At 26.6% G+C, this 18636-nt stretch overlaps 1 protein-coding gene across 3 annotated transcripts in view; it reads right to left on the bottom strand.

Annotated features, from left to right (window-relative positions):
- LOC136088967 (receptor-type tyrosine-protein phosphatase epsilon-like) overlaps window positions 1-18636 on the bottom strand; it is a 158580-nt gene that overhangs the window by 62594 nt on the left and 77350 nt on the right. For all 3 annotated transcript variants that reach the window (XR_010642672.1, XM_065814258.1, XM_065814259.1), the window contains 2 exons: window positions 13392-13539; window positions 11292-11545 (listed from right to left, as the gene is read on the bottom strand). Coding sequence is in view for 2 of the 3 variants with exons in the window: in XM_065814258.1 (XP_065670330.1) it covers window positions 11292-11545; window positions 13392-13539 (402 nt within the window). In the remaining variant the exon portion in view is untranslated. The remainder of the gene's footprint in view (window positions 1-11291; window positions 11546-13391; window positions 13540-18636) is intronic.

The raw sequence follows: 18636 nt of genomic DNA on the forward strand, positions 1-18636 counted from the left end.
TTGCCCAATCTTTATTAATCACTTATGAATAGTCATAAAAAATTTCTTAAATAATCTTAAATAATCTTTTCAACAAAATATTTTGTATTAAAATGTTGTGCATTTAAATGAGTATAGTTCCTGACATTTAAATACTTTTCGAAGATTCTGTAATAAAACTTTCATTCAAATGCATTTAATATTGTAAAATTACATATAAGGAAGTCTTTTCTATTTCATATATATTGTTATTCAATTCAATTGAAATAATAAACTTAATTTAATTGAAATAATTTATAATAACACACATTATATTAATAAATATAAGCCACTAAAGTTTAACCTATTTCTTACGTTTTTATGTTTATATCTATATTATATATAGATATAATTTAGTTTATATATTTATATAGCAATAATAAAATCATTTAAAAGAAACTCAATGTTATTATCTGTGATTTTCTTAAGCAAAATGGTTCCAGAGTTAATAAATTTCCTTCGTGGTCCCTGGACTAGAAAGTGTCTTTGGTCTCATGCCAATTTTTTAATTTTTTGCTTTAATAAATTCATCACTTTTAGTAGTAAAAAAAATCATTATTTGTAGCAGGTCTACTTTAATTAAAATACTCTATTGAAAACAAGAAAGAGAAGTCTTAACATTAAACATTTTTTTCATTGACAAAAACTTTTATCTTCATGCAATAAAATATTACAAAATCCAACACAAATTTTTTTTAAATTTGTAATCCATACAAATTTAAAAAGGAGATTATAAAAGCTTATCTATAGATCGTTTCTTGGGATTGAGTAAATTTATCAATTACAGAATTTTTCTCATATTAAAAAAAAAAAAGCACTCTTATTTAGAGAACTGCAAATGTCAAAAACAATCTTTCTTCAGTACATGCAGAAAGGGAACCACTCATTTGCAAAGAATGAGTCAACATTATTCATATAAAATTTAATAACTTCCTCAGCATATAATATACATGTTTTTGCACCCAACTCGTGTAATTTAGTAAGAATTCCAAGTAGTGAGTTCAACTTCAAATAGGTTACTTTTCTGCACTCAAGCTCATTGGTTAGATTGTTTAATATGATGTTGGTTTCTGTAACCATTTTTTAATTTTCCAGAAAATAATGTATCTTTTGCACTCTCAATTTTGTATAAATGCTACTTTCAAGGTGTACAAACTCTTTGATCAGCAGCATTTGCTGACTCTTTACATCTGACTCATAGCATTTATAATTAGACAGAATAATTTCCAAGATAATAGAAAATAAAGCATAAAGATCTAGCAGATATTTTTCAGCAATTCAAATTGACAATGTCAATCAAAAATGCTAAAAAACTTATGGCAAGAAATGGAAATTTTCAATAATTCAGATTGGCAATGTCAATCTGAATTGCTCGCTATTTCTTACTCACTTTGTCAAATCTCTCCATGATCTGATCATGCTCCAGATAACTAACATAATTGCAGTTTCTTACAGCTCCATTTTTTGAAAAATTCAGGTGTCTAAGCAGAGTCTTGATTCAGTGTTCTTAGAGCTTCTATTTGATAAAACTGAAAAATCTATTTATGATAGAAAGATTATAAAATAAGCCTAATAACTGGATTATATATATAAAAATAAAATAAATAAATTATATATAATATTTTACATAATATTGTAATATAATAGATTATATATAATAAAAAGCAATGCAAACTTTAGTACATGCAGACCAGTGTTTTGTGAATTTTAGAACTTTCAAATCCTTTTTTCAAAGATTTGGGTACACTCCGGCAAAAAGTTGACAATGAAAAGAAGTTGTAAAGCTGCCAATAACTTATATGAATAGCAAAATTATGAGTTATCTGATAGACAGAAACATTTATAGACAAACCTATTATGCAAAGCTTCTTATAATACTGCTTTTTTTTTTATTTTATGTTACTTAACAAACTTGCAGTCAACTCTGGACCTAACCTGACCTCAAGAGATCAAGTCAACAATTGCTCAGTGAAGTTCTGAAAATTTCTCTCATAATTGTTAAGTATTAACGAGTGATGCGGCAGTTATCGGACAAAATAAAAACGTAAATAACTTATTTATAATTAAAAAAACAAATACTATTATACTTTTTTTAAATAAAACATTTATCTTTTAATAAAAATATATTATTTTTCATATGAAAAAACACCACCATCTGCAATTGATCTCAATTTTGCTCTGACACCTTTCATATGCGACTGCAAAATGTTTAAATCAATTTCTTGTAGTTTTAGTTTAATGCCATCAATCAAAACTTGCTCTGTTGAAGCTTGCCAATCTCCCTCGTAAACCTTCTGTGCCAAATGTCCCCAAAAATTTTCAATTGGTCATGCTTGAGGCACATTTGGGGGATTGGATTCTTTATCAATGTAATAGACATATTGGTCCATCCAATTTAGAGAATCTTTAGAATAATGAGAACTTGCTAAATCTGGCCAAAATAAATAGTTAAAGTCTCCATGATACTTGTGAATAAATGGAAGATTCATTAATATAGATTGATGAATTGATTGCTACAGCCTTGGAAGTGCGAAACAATGGCTCAGACATACCACTGTCAGATATGGCTATCCACATTAATAATTTTTTTGGAAATTTCTTTTCCTATAAAACGAACACTTTCTGGGCATGTCTTTTTGTTGTTTATGTAGTATCCAGAATTTCCAGGCATGTTGTCCCCTGCAAAACAAAAGTATTTTTTGTCATCGATGACTAGAAGCGATTTTGTGTTATAGAGTTGGTTAACTAGTTTCCTGCTTCTTTTCTTTGCCTTTATTTGTTGTTCTATAGTGTATTTTGGAGTCTTTTCACGTTTTCTATATTTAATATTCATTTTTTTTAACTGACAACCAATTGTCGATTGTTTTACACCAAATTTAATAGCTATTTTTCTCTGACTGACCCCTTTTCGATTGTTGATAAGTCTCATTAATTCGGCTTTCTTTTCTCTAGTCCAGGATGTCAGACAACTAGGGTGCTTTCTATCAGAAAACAATTGAACAGTTTCAAGTCATTTTAGGTTATCATATATTGTACTTCGAGCAAATTCTTCCTTTTCAAAATGATTTACAATTTTTTTTTTTTTTAATAGTAGGTTTATTTACAAAAAACATTTTTAGTCGCTTTCGAAAAGATTCTCGTTCAGCTGCATTTAACCTCATTTTAAATAATTGTGTTTCAAATAATAAAGTTTATATTTTATAGAACTTTTATGCCTACGCATAAAACCACAAAAACTAATTATTATGCTCAAATAATGAAATTAGGATTTGTCTGATAACTTCCGCATCACCCGTTAACTGAGCTTTTGTCTATCTCCTTCACCCACTTATATCTGCCAACCTGTTTTTTGGTTTGCCAAAAAAAAAAAGCAGCAATTTATTAGTTGTTACCAAGTGCTTCTCTGAAACTGAGTAAAAGAACCTCAGCCTAAAAAATGTAAACAATAAAATGGCTATTAAAAACAAAAAGATAAAGTTTACTACATTCAATAAATAATATTATAAAGGCTTTTGATTGTAATATTAAAAAATAAGGAATTGAATGTGTTAATGTTATTTTAATTTTTTTCTATTCTTTTGTTTATAAAACAGATCTTGTTAACTATTAATTACTAAACAATATTGTTTCAAAGTTTTTATAAAAATCTATAACCAACACTTAACTATCTTTGTTATTTTTTGAGACCTCATAGATCTTTATAAATGTTTTGCAATAAAAAAAACTGTGAAATTGGTGAAATTTATTAGTAATAACATAGATATTTAAAAAAGTGTTGAGTGGCTTTACCCAGTTTCTACCACAGACATGTCCCAAGATGACCTTTTGAAACATTGATTTTTACAGAGATTAGCATTGATAAAAAAAGAAGCAAATAAAAATTAGTTTTTTAGATTGCACTTGCTAGATGAATAATGAACCTTTAGTCTTCACTTATTGAACCCTCAGCGCTCTTTTGTAATTAGAATAACCACCTCACAGTTGAGTAAACCGAACACATGGTTCAAAAAGGTAACACTTTACCTGTCTCTAACTTAGTTGTAATTCAAATAAATGTCAAATAAATCTTCACTTCCAGAAAAAAAAAATTATTGCAAAAGCATATTTTGTTTAGAAAATATGAAAGTCTAAATGACACAATTTTACAATTTGGAAAGGAAACCTTGCATAAAAAGGCTGGGTGTGTCTGGATTACGGAAAATAACAAAATACACTCTTATTCAATTAATTTCTTATTGTATTCAAGTTACTATAAAATTTTGAAAATTACCAACTTTAGCATATCTAAAGAGATCGATTCATATTTAAAGAGATCAATTTATATTTAAAGAGATCAATTCATAAGAAAAAAAAAAGGAAATGAGATTTACTTAAAAAAAACCTTTAACAATATTGGCTGTAAACAAAAACTTTATCACACTAAAAATGTTTTAAATAAGTTTACTAAATATTAGTTTAGCGGATACTTTATCTTAAAATATTAGTTTTTAATAACAAGATGCTAAGAGGAGTCAGCTGTTAATTACAACTTTTTTTGAAAAGCAAATAACTGTTGTTAATATTGATCTATGATAATTTTAATTAAGCCCGGTAATTTAGACAGTCTAAATTACCAGGCTTAAAAAGTTATTTTAAAATTATTTTTATATAACAAAAAGGTAATATAATATTAAATATTATGTTTGAATAGAAAAAGCATAAAAAAAGTGGTCTGACAAGAATTCAATTCACTGCTCACAACATATATATATATATATATATATATATATATATATATATATATATATATATATATATATATATACACATATATATATATGTGTGTGTATGTATGTATATATATATGTATGTATGTATATATGTATATATATATATATATATATATATATATATATATATATATATATATATATATATATATATATATATATAGATATATGTATGTATGTATGTATGTATGTATGTATGTATGTATGTATGTATGTATGTATGTATGTATGTATGTATGTATGTATGTATGTATGTATGTATGTATGTATGTATGTATGTATGTATGTATGTATGTATGTATGTATGTATGTATGTAATGTATATATATATATATATATATATATATATATATATATATATATATTTATGCAATCTTAGCAGATGCTAATTTTGCAAAGGATTTGGTATATGGTTTATAAAGAAGATCGCAAGTAAGAGTTAATCCTAGAAGACGAAGACTAGATGACTCATTGAGTACCTTTTATTAATGTAGAAAGATCTAGAATATTGCAATAACCATTAGCAGAAAAAAAATTGAGTTTTATCTGAGTTAAAGATCACCAGCCAATGAAAGCCCCATGCTGTAGGAGAAGTGAAATCCTTTTTAAGCTGAAATTACCCCTGCATGCAATCCAAGAATAAATGGTAGTATCATCAGCAAACAACATCACCTTAGATGTGAAAATTTTTGGGAGATCATTAATGTAAATTAAAAAAAAGTATGGTGCTGAGGATAGAACCTAAGGAACCTCTGAAGTTACAGGAAGTAAAGAAAAGTGCTGTCTATCAAGGATAACTTTTATACTACGATTGGAAAGGAAGGATATAATGGTAGTTGTAAAAGGTACAATGATAAAGGAATTCTGATGATGAGCCTAAAATGTAGCTTCAGCAATACAAACCAAAAGTACAAACAGGGACACCATTTATGCGCAACATCTAATAAAAATAACATCTATGTCTAATGAAAAAGACAAACTTGATGTTTGTAAATTTAGTTTTAAATACTGTTTTGAATTTGATGCGAAGTTTTAACTTTTATGTTAAAGTATTGTAAATGTTGGTCTTTAAGTAAAAGAATTGATGAAAACTTTATGAAACATAATTCAGTATGGCTTCAAGAAGACTTTGTTAAATCATCAAAAAAACAAGATAATAAATCATTAGTGATAGACCTGTGAAAAAATTTGAGGAGTCAACAAATACTAGAAAGACCGGTCCCGTAAAACGGGTCATAATAGATCTGATTCACAACTCCCACATATCTTTTTTTTGTTTTCAATAAGTTACAGAAAATTGTAGAAAATAATGATCTTAACCTCATTAGAGATTTTTAATGGACAATATTAGTACTTATAGAAATCATGCGATTTATAAGTTTCTTATTAATTTGGTTAAATTATGCAATAAATTAATGTTCAAATAAATAAAAAGTATAAATGATAAATAAAAAGTACAATTAATAACTAAAGTCAACAAAAATGCAACTTGTGCTTGCGAACTATAAATTTTTGAAATGAAAAATCCAAAGAATTTCAGAACATTACAAAGTATAACAGTGATAATAGTAATTCTAGAAAGTCTGGACCTATACAACGGGTCATGATATGTCTGAATCATACCTTCCACTTATTTTTTACTCATTTTCAATAGGTTACATAAAATGGTAGAAAGTAATGATCTTAGCTTCTTTAGAGATCTAATTTAACATTTCATTTTGCGCTGCTAAAAATTTATAAACCTAATAAACCAAAAAAATAAGCCATATATGTATCAAAACATATACGTATACAAATATAAACATAGTCAAATATAAGTGAAATCCTAATAATATGTCATAATTTACAACAGTTATAAAAGTGAAGAAGAAGAGCGTGAGTTTAAGATCACGGTTTAGTTAAAAAAGCTATGCAGGAGAATAACTGTATAATAACTTGGCTCTACAGGCATTAAAGCCCACAACTTTTGCCTTTCTCAATCCCTAACTCAAGCAGTCAACTTTGATTGTGCACATTTTGTTGCTGCAATTTCCAGGTCAAGCCTCACACTTTTCCAGGGTTTTCTTCACATTGTGCTGCTGCAATTTTCAATCAAAATCGTTACTTTCATATCTATCAGCAAAACAATTCTCCAGAAAACAGACGCCTGTTTATTACTGCTAGAAACCATTGTAAAAAGGTTTTATCTAAAACCAAAGCCCACTACTCTCAGGTCATGAAATCTCGTATTTCGTCAAAAAAATTAGGCTCTCGTGACTTCTGGAGAACCTTTAATAGTATCAATAATAAGGGCAATTCTGTTATTTCACCTCTCTTGTATGGTTTAGACTTTGTCACCTCACCTAAAGACAAAGCTGAATTGTTTGCTTAGAACTTTTCATCAATCTCATCTCATGATTCTACTAATCACATCCTACCTGATACAGCCAAAAAAACAGGTTGATCTATTGCCTGACATTTGTATCACTCCAGCTTCTGTATCTAAAGTGATTTCATGTTTAGCCTCTTTTGCAGCTCCAGACAACATACCTATTATAGTCTTGCAGAAGTATTCTCCAGAGCTGTCATCTATACTTTCAAAACTATTTAACAAGTGCTTAACAGAATCTTGTTTCAGCCTGCTGAAAAGCGACATCTGTTATCCCTACAAATCAATATAAAAAGGGATAACATCTGTTATCCCTATTGATATTGATTCGCTAACAGTAATAACTGATAGGTTTCATCGTGCATTAAATAAAGGTGGAGAAGTTAAGGCCATCGGTCTTGCCAACATCGTTAAGCCTGACTTATTAACTAGTTTATCAAATGAACTGTTATATGCTAGTAGTTGTAATCTTGTTAAAGATGGCAAAAGAAAGAATGCAAAACTAGTTTGAAGTTTATGCTTAAAGCAACCTTTTGATTTAGAACATGCTCAAAACACTCTAAATAAAGCTTTATTAAGGCAACTAATGTGTACTTCTGACCCTCTGATAAATAGTTTGAGAAAGTTCCATAGTCGTGAAAAAACGTTCTTTCAAATGGTGTTTTTGATTTACTCAAAGAGGTTCCAATTTTTGACTAAGTGTAAATTGCATTTGTATGGTTTTAATTTTTGTTGGTATCCAAGAAGGGGTTTACTTTATTAGAATTTATTATTTATATAATAAAATATTGCATGATATGTAAAAACATGTTTCTTGTAAATATACAAGTTTGTTTATTTTCCGACATACTTTATAAAATATTTTTTAGTTCTAATTGTTTGAAAGCTTGTTGATTTTTATTTGGTTGCTAAGGACATTTGAACTACATGGATATAACTAAAATTTAATTAACTGTTAATATAAACCATTAGAGTTAATTTTGATCTAAGCAAAACTGGTTTCTAAGAGCCCAGAACTGCATAGCAACTAAAATGAGTAATTTTTTGTTTGTGTTATCATTCAAAAGCATAAAATAGCATTGTAGCTTGGGCTTCCAGTTAAAACTTTTTTTAAAAGTTCAAACCTGAACATGTTTGAACTGTTATGGAAAAAAGTTTGAACAATTCTGAACTTTATTTTAGTTATGTAAAATCAGACAAAAGTAATACAAATTATGCGCTAAAGTATTAATTTTTTTGTCATCATTAATTAGGACAAAACTAAATAACATCAATGAGTACTCTTCATAGTTTGCTTTAAAAAAGTTTGTGCATCTAAAGTTTTGTCATTTAAAGAACTTCTTATTTTAGTAGCAAAATGTCCAAGAATAGAAAAAGCTCTCTCAGCTTCTACGGATGTTGGAGGAATTGTTTGAAGAGCTTTGAAAAGTTAATCTAAATATTTGGGCCTAGCTTTGCTAGCTTCAAAAACAGCCATTTCCTTTTGAACGAGGTTTGTTCCAATTTCCTGATGGTCAAGAATGATTTCAGTGTCTGTTTGTTTAACAAAAAGTTTGAGTTGTTAAGTCATATTCGTTTTTGATACTTTTTACATTATCAGTTATACTATCAGTAATACTATTTACTTCCTTGTCATCATCAGAGCTATTGTCAGATGGCTGAAATAATCGTCTTTTTTTAATAATGTTGCCAAATTGGTCATCTTTATTCAAGACATTCGGATTTGAAAAGTACTTCATTAGATGAATTAAATGAATGTTTCTTCTTTCAATTATTCTATATTCAAATTTCTGTTTAACAAGTTGACTTATAGGTGTATTAGCTTCATGAAGTTTTTTTTTCCTTGTAAATTCAATCACAATATCAGAATACAAAAGCTTTCATTTTGAAAGAGTATTAATGGCCAATTTTAGTGGTTTTAAAGCAAAACAAAGTTCATTTATGACATCAAGCTCATTTTTAGTTAAAGGAAAATCAATATTCATACCAATCAGAGCTATTTTTACTTCTGTTTGCACCTCAAAAAAACGTTAAAGTATATCAATAGTGCTGCTTCATCATGTCCTTATTTCACAAATCAAAGCTTTTTCTTTTCCAAACTTTTCAATTATATTTGGTTGAAGTTCATCATCATTGCTCACTGATAGTTTGAATATTATCACCAACTTCAGTCCCATCATCATCACTGTAACCTTGAATATAATCTACAGCTTTCTTATCACCATTAACAGGGTTATTATCAGAACCATGTTCATCAACTATGTTTTTTGTAAAGAGCACATCAATCACACATAGATGAATAGTGTGGTTGTTACACATTTGATATTCAAGCTTAGTGTTGGGACCAATTTTTTTCATGAAGCTCCATCAGTAACAGAAGCTACAATGTCTTTGTTCAAATTTAAATAAAATGAATTAAGCTTATCACTGATCAATTTAATAGTTTTTGTTGGTGGCATTGTACCTTGGGTTCTTATTATTCCAAGCGATATTCATATATCTTCTGTTTTTTACTCATCAAATGTAAGACTAAATTTACGTTTATCTTCAAGTTTCATTTTCAAAGAACTTATAACTTTTTTCTTGACTAATGTAAAGTATGATCGCGAACAATTTGAGGACTTTGAGGAATTTAGTATCGCTGGGCACGAAATTCTAATAGCAAAATTTCACTTTTAGCAATGGTGTGAAAGCTGATTCCATCAATAGCTGATAGTCAACTTTCAACAAATTTCAGGTAGAGTTTTATGGTCATCTTTGAAAAAACTTTCAATTCATGGTATTTTAGCAGCAAGAATGTTTTCTGCAGCCTCAGGTGCAGAGTTTTTGCATTTAAAAATTTCAATTTTTGTTTTGTTTTTAAATGCCTTGTAATAGCTGTTGCTGTTAAGCCAGGTGTTTTGAGAATAATTTTACGGAGTTAACACCTTCTATGGTATTATGCTATGGTATAATGTTAAAATCCATTTACATTCTACAAAAAAAAAAGAGATGCAACCTTAGCAGATGCTAAGATTGCATCTCTGATTAGGAAATAATACAAGATATCATTTCCTAATAAGAACACAAACAGAAAGTGCAGATTTTTCACAAACAGAAAGTGCTATTGTTATTTGACAATCACGAAACACATCCTAATATTGTACACTTAAATTTTGCAAAAAATAATGGAACCATAATGCTTACGTTTCAACCACATTCCACACACAGATTGGAGCCTTGGATAAGGCAGCTAACAGTCCACTCAAAAACTATAAAAATGTTTGCTATAACTCAATGGTTGTAAATCCTGGAAAAACCATTACAATATATAATATTCTGAAACTAGTAAGTATTGCGTTTCCACAGACTGTATCGCTAAAAAAATTTTTGAGTGATTTTCTGCAACTTGTATTAACCAATTAAATCCTGATATTTTTACGGTAATTAAACCTTGTCCTAATTATATAACTGATCATCCAAATCCATCTTTTTCACAGACCGATTCAAATAAAGAAATCTGTCAAACTTATTCAATTTAACCAGCAAATAAAAGGTTTCTAAGAATCTATTCAGATACCAACTAGTCAGGTAGAAAAAAAATAATAAAAGTTCTACTTGTATCAAAAAAAAATTTCCAATCAAGGCCCAATCACTCAAATAGTTCTTAAAAATTCAACCATACCACCTGAATTTATTAGGCCTAAGCCTAAAGCAGGTCCGGGGTCAGCATAATAAAGAGCGAGGAAAAAGTGTTCAACTATAATTCTAATTAACTTAATTAATTACTTACCAGTTAAAAAAAAGCAAACTAATAAGACTAAGATTAAGAAAAAAAATCATTTGAATAAAAAAAATTTGTTAAATCTTTTACTTCATATTTTACTTCATAAAATATTAATTGAAACTTAGTTACTAAGTGTTAAACTTTAAAAAAAAAAGTAGTTGATGTTTTCAGTATGTTGCATTTTCTTTAGCATTTTTATTTTTTTAGCTTTTTAAACATAGACTAATAAAGAAAAAAAAAAAGGCTTAAAAAATGCAATTATTTATTTAACAAACTTAAATCCATTTACATTCTACAAAAAGATATATTGAAACTTTAACAAATAAAATTGTATAAATTACATTATATTAAAAATTAAAATTTTACAAACCTCATCATCATTCATTTTATACTTGTCTACACCATATGAAATTTGATATGTTGTTACCCATGAATCACTGTTAGAATCACCTTGTACATTAATACCTGATATTGCAGAAACTTGATTTAACTCAATCATTGTATATGGTTTACTATCATTAGATAAAGCACACCATGTATATGGGCTATCAATGTATGCATCCATTATTGTAAAATTGACTGTTGAAGACATTTCAGCAAATATTGGAATAACATCACCACAAACTAAAAACAATCACACTATGTGAAATTAATTTTTATGTTATTCATTGTAAAATGCTCTACATAGTTCAATTAATTATGTTTTCTATATTAACTAAGTAAAAATTCTATTTTATTATAGTGATTTTTTTTAATTTTTTTTTTGTATTTTCTAGAAAAATAAACTTGAGAAATATGTAAATAAAATATTTATTTTTTTTACTATTTTAATCATTATTTCATCCTGCTTGTGTCATTAACAGTTATAAAAAACCAAACAATTAACAAAAAAATATTAAAATCTCGACTATTACTATTTAATCTAAAAAACTTAGTGTGTCATTAACAATTTTGAAAAACCTCTCATATTTGTTATCAACAATTATAAAAAAACTCATAGATAATATATTCTTAGATTTAAAACTTTATTTGCAATAAGCCAAACACACTTAAATAGGCACAATACCTTTAAAGTAAAAAAAATAGAATAAATTCAAAAGAAAAACAATAGATTTCTAATGAAATAATAAAATCTTTGTTTAAGTACAACAACTAATGTTGTTGTTCCAATGTAAAAGAACGCCATTCATCACCATGCCAACCTTCATACTCTTATAGATAACCTTGATTTTAATAATTACTTGAATAAAGTAAATTTTTATTTATAAAAAATATACAATTTGATAAAGGTACACGCTTACATTTCATGATCTGTCTTAAAAACTTTAGGAAATCTTACATTTACATCTACTATGGTATTGTCAATTGTCATTTGAAGAGGCCAGTTTCAAGAACTAAAGACAAATGGCTGAAAAATGCATATGCTTTAAGATGGAAAAACACTAATGGTCTTCCTCTTTACAACTATTTGTTTTAGAAGTATTTCAATATTGACTTTTATGTTAATGCACTTTCTTATCAGTTTAATTTCATTCACAACTTATGTATATTTTGTATATTTAAAAAAAAAAATTATTTTATATACTATTATTTTTGCTTTTTATTAAAAAAGATAACTATGTAAAAAATTTTTATATTATTTTTAACAGGTACATTTTTGATTTTGGAATGTTTCATCTTTTTATCTTTAATAACACCCACTAAAAAAAAAAAAAAAAATAGTGAAAAGTATTTTTTTATTAAAAAAACAATGTTGCATTGAAAATGTATTTTTATTATAAAAAACAGATATTTGGTTAAAGCATCCCAGAAATGTTTTCAATAATTTCATCATAAAATAAAAATTGAAGACAAATGTGATATTCTGGGTGGACAAACTTACATGTGCCTTTTTCCATTGGCAAATGTAAATTTATGTAGCTTGACTATGTAGAACATTTCATGTGCAATTTTCACAAATTTTTTTCAAAAAATCATTTTCAATGTTTATTTTCAATTAAGTTAAGTTGGATTTTAATAAATTTTAATTATAAGTCAAATAAAAATGTATGAAAGTATGAAACAAATAAAAAAATTATATTAAGTAAACAAGTTTTGAAAAATTGATAGTATTCATTTATATTTTTACTATGTTATGTAAAATCTGCTAATCCATTTAAGTGCAGAAATAAAATCAAAGTATTAACACTTGTTAGTAACCTACTAGATTTAACTAAACCAACTTAATAAGTAATTAATAGGATTAAATTTATTTTCAATAGGGTACATATTAGTATAATTTAAATTACAATATTAAAACTTTATAAGTTTGTTTTTTATTTGTTAAAAAAACTAAATTTACTTTAAAACATTTAAAATTCAAACTAAATTAAAATTAAAATACCTATTCAAATTAAATTAAGTAACAAATTTTATAATTTTTTAATAAAAATATGTATTGATATTGTTGAATAACGCAATAAACGTTTACTTAGACGTTTTCCATAAATTTCAACAGCCATATGGCTATAATCATTACTAGAAGTTTTTCTAACAATTTTAATCTGACTGCCAACTTTTGTAGTATTCAGAGTTGATAATACAGGAGAGTAGCCTAATTCAAAATTACCAGGATACTCCTAAAAAAAAAAATATTAAAAAAAAAAGAAGTTCAAAACATTTTTTTTTTGTTTCTAAGTAGGAACATTTCTACAAACAATAATAATTAAAATATTTTTCTTTGTGACTTAAAATGATACTTATTGTTATTACCACATTTTATATTTTTTACAAGAAGATTATGTGATAAAAAATATATATTAATAATCTACATTAAAATGTAGATTATTAATAAACAACCCACATTTTAATGTAGATTATTTAATCTGCATTAAATGTAGAATATTATTAATCACTTTTCCCAGTCAGATGAATATGAAAATATAAACTAATACAACTTCAGTTTATATTTACAACTAAAGTATATAAAAAAGCATAAAGTTGTGTAATCAACAAGACTACGAAACTTTTTGACAGACATTTTCTAGTAATTATAAATTTGAAGGACTGCATATATTATATGAAATATAATACATGTAGTCATATATTTTCACTTTACTACTTTATTCATAGTTTTTTAACATATAGCTACCAATACTAGCCATTTATAACATCAATAAGTAGATTTATTCATTTATATGTTCTCATTTTTTTAAGCAACATAACTACATTCAACTTCAATAAAATAAGAATTTTGTTATCTCAAATTTTTTTTAGTACTTTTTTTACCTCTGAAAGTATTAAGATATCAAGCAAAACACTTTTAATACAAAAACTGTGATTGAAGCTCCTTTAAGAAATGAGTGTCTCTGAGTTTTCTGGTTTCTAACAAAATCTATATATTTTCCAAAAAAACTTTTAAAAAATGTTTATATGTTTATCAAAACTCCCTTCTTATAAAAATTTAATTACATATTTTTAAAGGTAGCACCATTCAGATGGTCCAACTAAAAGTATAGACTGAATAAATTGTATGTTTAAATTTAAATTTAAAAAAAATTAAGTTTATACCCATTTGTTAATAACATTTTTTAAAGATAAATTTAAAGGTTACCTTTAAATTCATCTTAACATTAAGTTTATTTACCTTATGATTAGACAATCCAAAACTTAAATTCATATAGCACACGCTTAACAAAATAAAGTAAACAAACATTTTTTATATACTAAGCAAAACTGAGGTCTTTTAAAAATTAAAAAAAAAGCATATAAAATTAAAAAAATAAATTATTAAAATTTACAATTAAATTATTTGTATATTCTATCAATTTAATAGTAATTTATTGGATTGAAATAATAACAAACAAAAAAGAAGGATTTTTAGACACATTTATTTTCTATTCTATTATTTGTATGGAGTGACTCCACTAAAAATATTTAGAAATTGCATTTAAACAAAAAATTTCCGAAATGCTTTTAAATTTATTGTATTTAAAAAACAGGTAAATATGAAGAAAAAAAAGTGGCTGTTTTACAGCCTAAAATTTAGTATCAAAAATCACATTTAAAACAAAAAAATAACAATACATTCCTGGTAGTACTTGACTTAACTCTCTATGCGATGGCATTGTCTCTATGTAGCAATTGTCTCTATGTAGCATTGTTTTTAAAAGTTCCTGTTTCAACATTTTATGGTTGAGAGAGGTTAGCAACAACAAAAAAACAAATACCTGCTAAACTGTAGTGGTCCCCACAACTTTACAAAAGAATAATAAAGAGAAATGTCATGCAATTGTCATTAGCTTTATTATGTTTTGTATTCAAATAGTTATTGTAATCATTATTGCCTACAATTATTAGCAAAGTAAGGCTCTGATAAAATTTTGGAAAATATATAAATGCATTCTTGATAGATTTAATATAATAGAAACGTATGCGCCAAAATAATAAATTTTGACTGTTTCGTTTCAGCCAATTATGAAAGCTGTTACAATGCGTTTTTGCACAATGTCTAAAAGAGAAAGGGCACCATTAGAAGATCCACCTCAGATATGGCAACAGTATTCCATACAAGGAAAGGTTTGAGATTTATAGAGATAAAGTATAAAAATACCTTAGCATATTTTTTTTTTGTTTTTTTTGTTTTTTGTTAATTCACCTCCCCAAGGCCCAAAGGCCACTACAGACGAGGAGGCTATTTAATTGTGGTTATAACCCTCTCTCAACTCTATAAGTCCGAAACACGAAACTTGACGAACAAGGCCGCTGCGCAGAGAAACAAGTTGAGCGCGGTACTGCCAGGGACGTGGTGGGGATCGAACTCGGAACCTCTCGCTTATGAAGCGAGCACTCTACCACTACCGCATATATACACCACTACAGCATATGCTAATTTTGCAATGGATTCGATGTATGGTTTCCAAGAAAGATCAGAAGTGAGAGTTAATCCTAGAAATGAAGGGTAGATGACTCATCAAGTACATTACCATTCATAATTCAAATTCATTAAAAATAATTTTTGGCTTGTGACCGAATTTCTCCTAACTCAGGTAATTAAAAAAAGTAATTAAGAAAGCATGACAAAAATGAAGTTTAAATGTATGAATAATAACACTTTTTAAAAACATTTGATAAATGTTTAGTTTTAAATTTTAATTCAAATTTTTAGAAAGAAAATTCTTTTTAAAAAAGACTTTATTTATGCAAACTCATTAAAAAGACAAAAGAGTTTTTTAATATGCAATATGTTGCGTTTTTTTACTTTATTAGTTTAGGTACATATAAAATATGTTTTAACCAAATACACTCCTTTCTTTTAATTACTCAATGCATCCTTCCTATTTAAAGTTGTTCCTATATAAAGAAACAAAAGAAGAAGAAAAATAAAAGAAAAAATAAGGAAGAAAATTATAAACAATGAATAAAAAGATTCGTTATTTTATACTTATTTTTTAATGATTTAATTTGTCAATAATTTATTATTATATTTTTTCTTTCTAATTTTACTATTATTAATTTTCTTGTATTATATTATTTTTTTTTTATATAGTTAATTTTTGTTTTTTAATGTTTTTTTAGTTGCTGTATCCTTTATTATTATTTAGTTATTATACATATATTATCTGCTGTTATATTATTTAACATTAGACTATTCAAAATTTTTAATACAATATAATTTTATAATTTTTTAATTAATATAATTTATAATTATTATATAATTATTATTATATCCTTTATTATTATATTATATGCTTATATATTTATTTATTAATGCTTTATACCATACTTTTATATATTACTGTTTTGTTTTAACTTATATTTTTCAGGATCAGAAAGCAAATTGTAAGTTGTTAAATTTTTTATAACAAATTTTTTATAATGCAGTATTTAATTCATTTTTCATTGCTATAATGTAAAATATCAAATTAGATAACCCTATCATGGCAAGTAAAAGTGAATCAAAAGCTTGGAAATATTTTACACGCGAAAAAAAAACAGAATCAGCTATTTGCAACAGACTCTACCAACTAATACCCTAAATTTTTTGAAAAGTCCATGACAATTCAAAACTATAAATAAAATCTTTAACACTATATCTAACAGCAAATTTTATGATATTCTTGATTCTAATAAAACTTTAAAATCAAATTCTGAATTGTACATTTATCTAAACATTGGTTCTTTGCACTTTCATATTGATGATCTTTGCAGCCTCATAAGTTTACTTACCATTCTTCCAATAGTATTTGGAATTTTGTAATCTAAATTATACATTAACAATCCCAAAATAATTGACATAAGTATAAATGGCTATAATATCGAACAGTGCTCCACTGAAGCTAAAAAAGGAGTTTACTCGACTATACATACAATCCGACCTAAACTACAATATTGGAAGAGATCTTATAGTATATGCCCCAAAATATCTATAATGTATCTTTATTTAAATCTTCAATCTTTTTAAGAAAAATATCATCATTGGCAGTATATATCAGCATCCTTAAATGAACCTAAAGCAATTTATTTCTGATCATTTTAATCTTTTGCTTGAAAAACTTAGGTCTGAAAATAAACGGGTTATGCTAATGGGTGACTTCAATATGGACTTACCAAACTACAATTAATCCATTATTATCTATGATTACCTTGACTCACTATATTCTTACTCTTTTTTCCTAACAATAATTCAACCAACGCAAGTAACCCGTAAATCTAAAAAAATTATTGATAACATCTTTTTAAATTTTCAAATTCCTAATCTTATTTCTGGCAACCTAACAATTTCAGATCACAAAGCACAGTTTGTTTGCATTCCTAGTACTCCTTCCAAAAGAAAAAAGTTCATAACAACTAAAAGATCATTTAAGAATTTCAATGATAATGAACTTATTCACGATACTTTACATAGACTTGGAGTTTCATATTAAAGAAGATGATAATGTCAACGAATCTATGAACTTTTTCAAAACATTTAACACAGTTCTTGATCGTCATGCCTTGTACAAAAAACTGAACAAAAAATAAGTTAAACTCAAATCTAAACCTTGGATCACTAATGAAGTTCTGAAGTCAATTATAGTTAAAAATAAGCTCTACAAAAAATTTATAAGATCCCAACACAAAAAGAGAACTTTTCAATAAATTTAAAATGTACATACTACATCTTCTTCTTTAGCAAAAAATTTAAAAATACAAAAATTACATGTATAAAATCCACAAATTAAATCTTGCATTCTTAAATTTAATGGTAACACTATCTCAGACAATATGGCTGTTTCTAACATTTTCAACAACTACTATGAAACAATAAAATGCCCACCCAATAGTAAAATGATTTCTTCTAAAAGTATTTTCTTTGACTATTTAAAAATTCTAATTTTAATTCTTCCTTTCTTAATCCAGTGACTGAAAATGAGGTGTCTGATTTAATAAAAAATACTTTACAAAATGTTAAAAGTCCAAATAGTATCCTAACATACCTTCTTAAACTTAATTCTAATGTTATTTCCAAGCCTCCCTGTGTTATGTAGAGTAATTCTTTTATGAAAGGCCTTTTTACAGATGTTTTTAAGATGGCCAAAGCCATTCCTATCCATAAAAGGGGTTCTCTCATGGTAATAGAAAAGCTCTTGACAACAAACTTTTTGCATGTGGAGTGTTTCTTGACTTAGAGAAAGCTTTTGATTCTGTTGATCACTCCATTCTCCGAAGTAAATTGGAACACTGTGGTGTTCGAG

This window comes from Hydra vulgaris, chromosome 12, assembly GCF_038396675.1.
Source record: "Hydra vulgaris chromosome 12, alternate assembly HydraT2T_AEP".
NCBI classification, from domain to species: Eukaryota; Metazoa; Cnidaria; class Hydrozoa; order Anthoathecata; family Hydridae; genus Hydra; species Hydra vulgaris.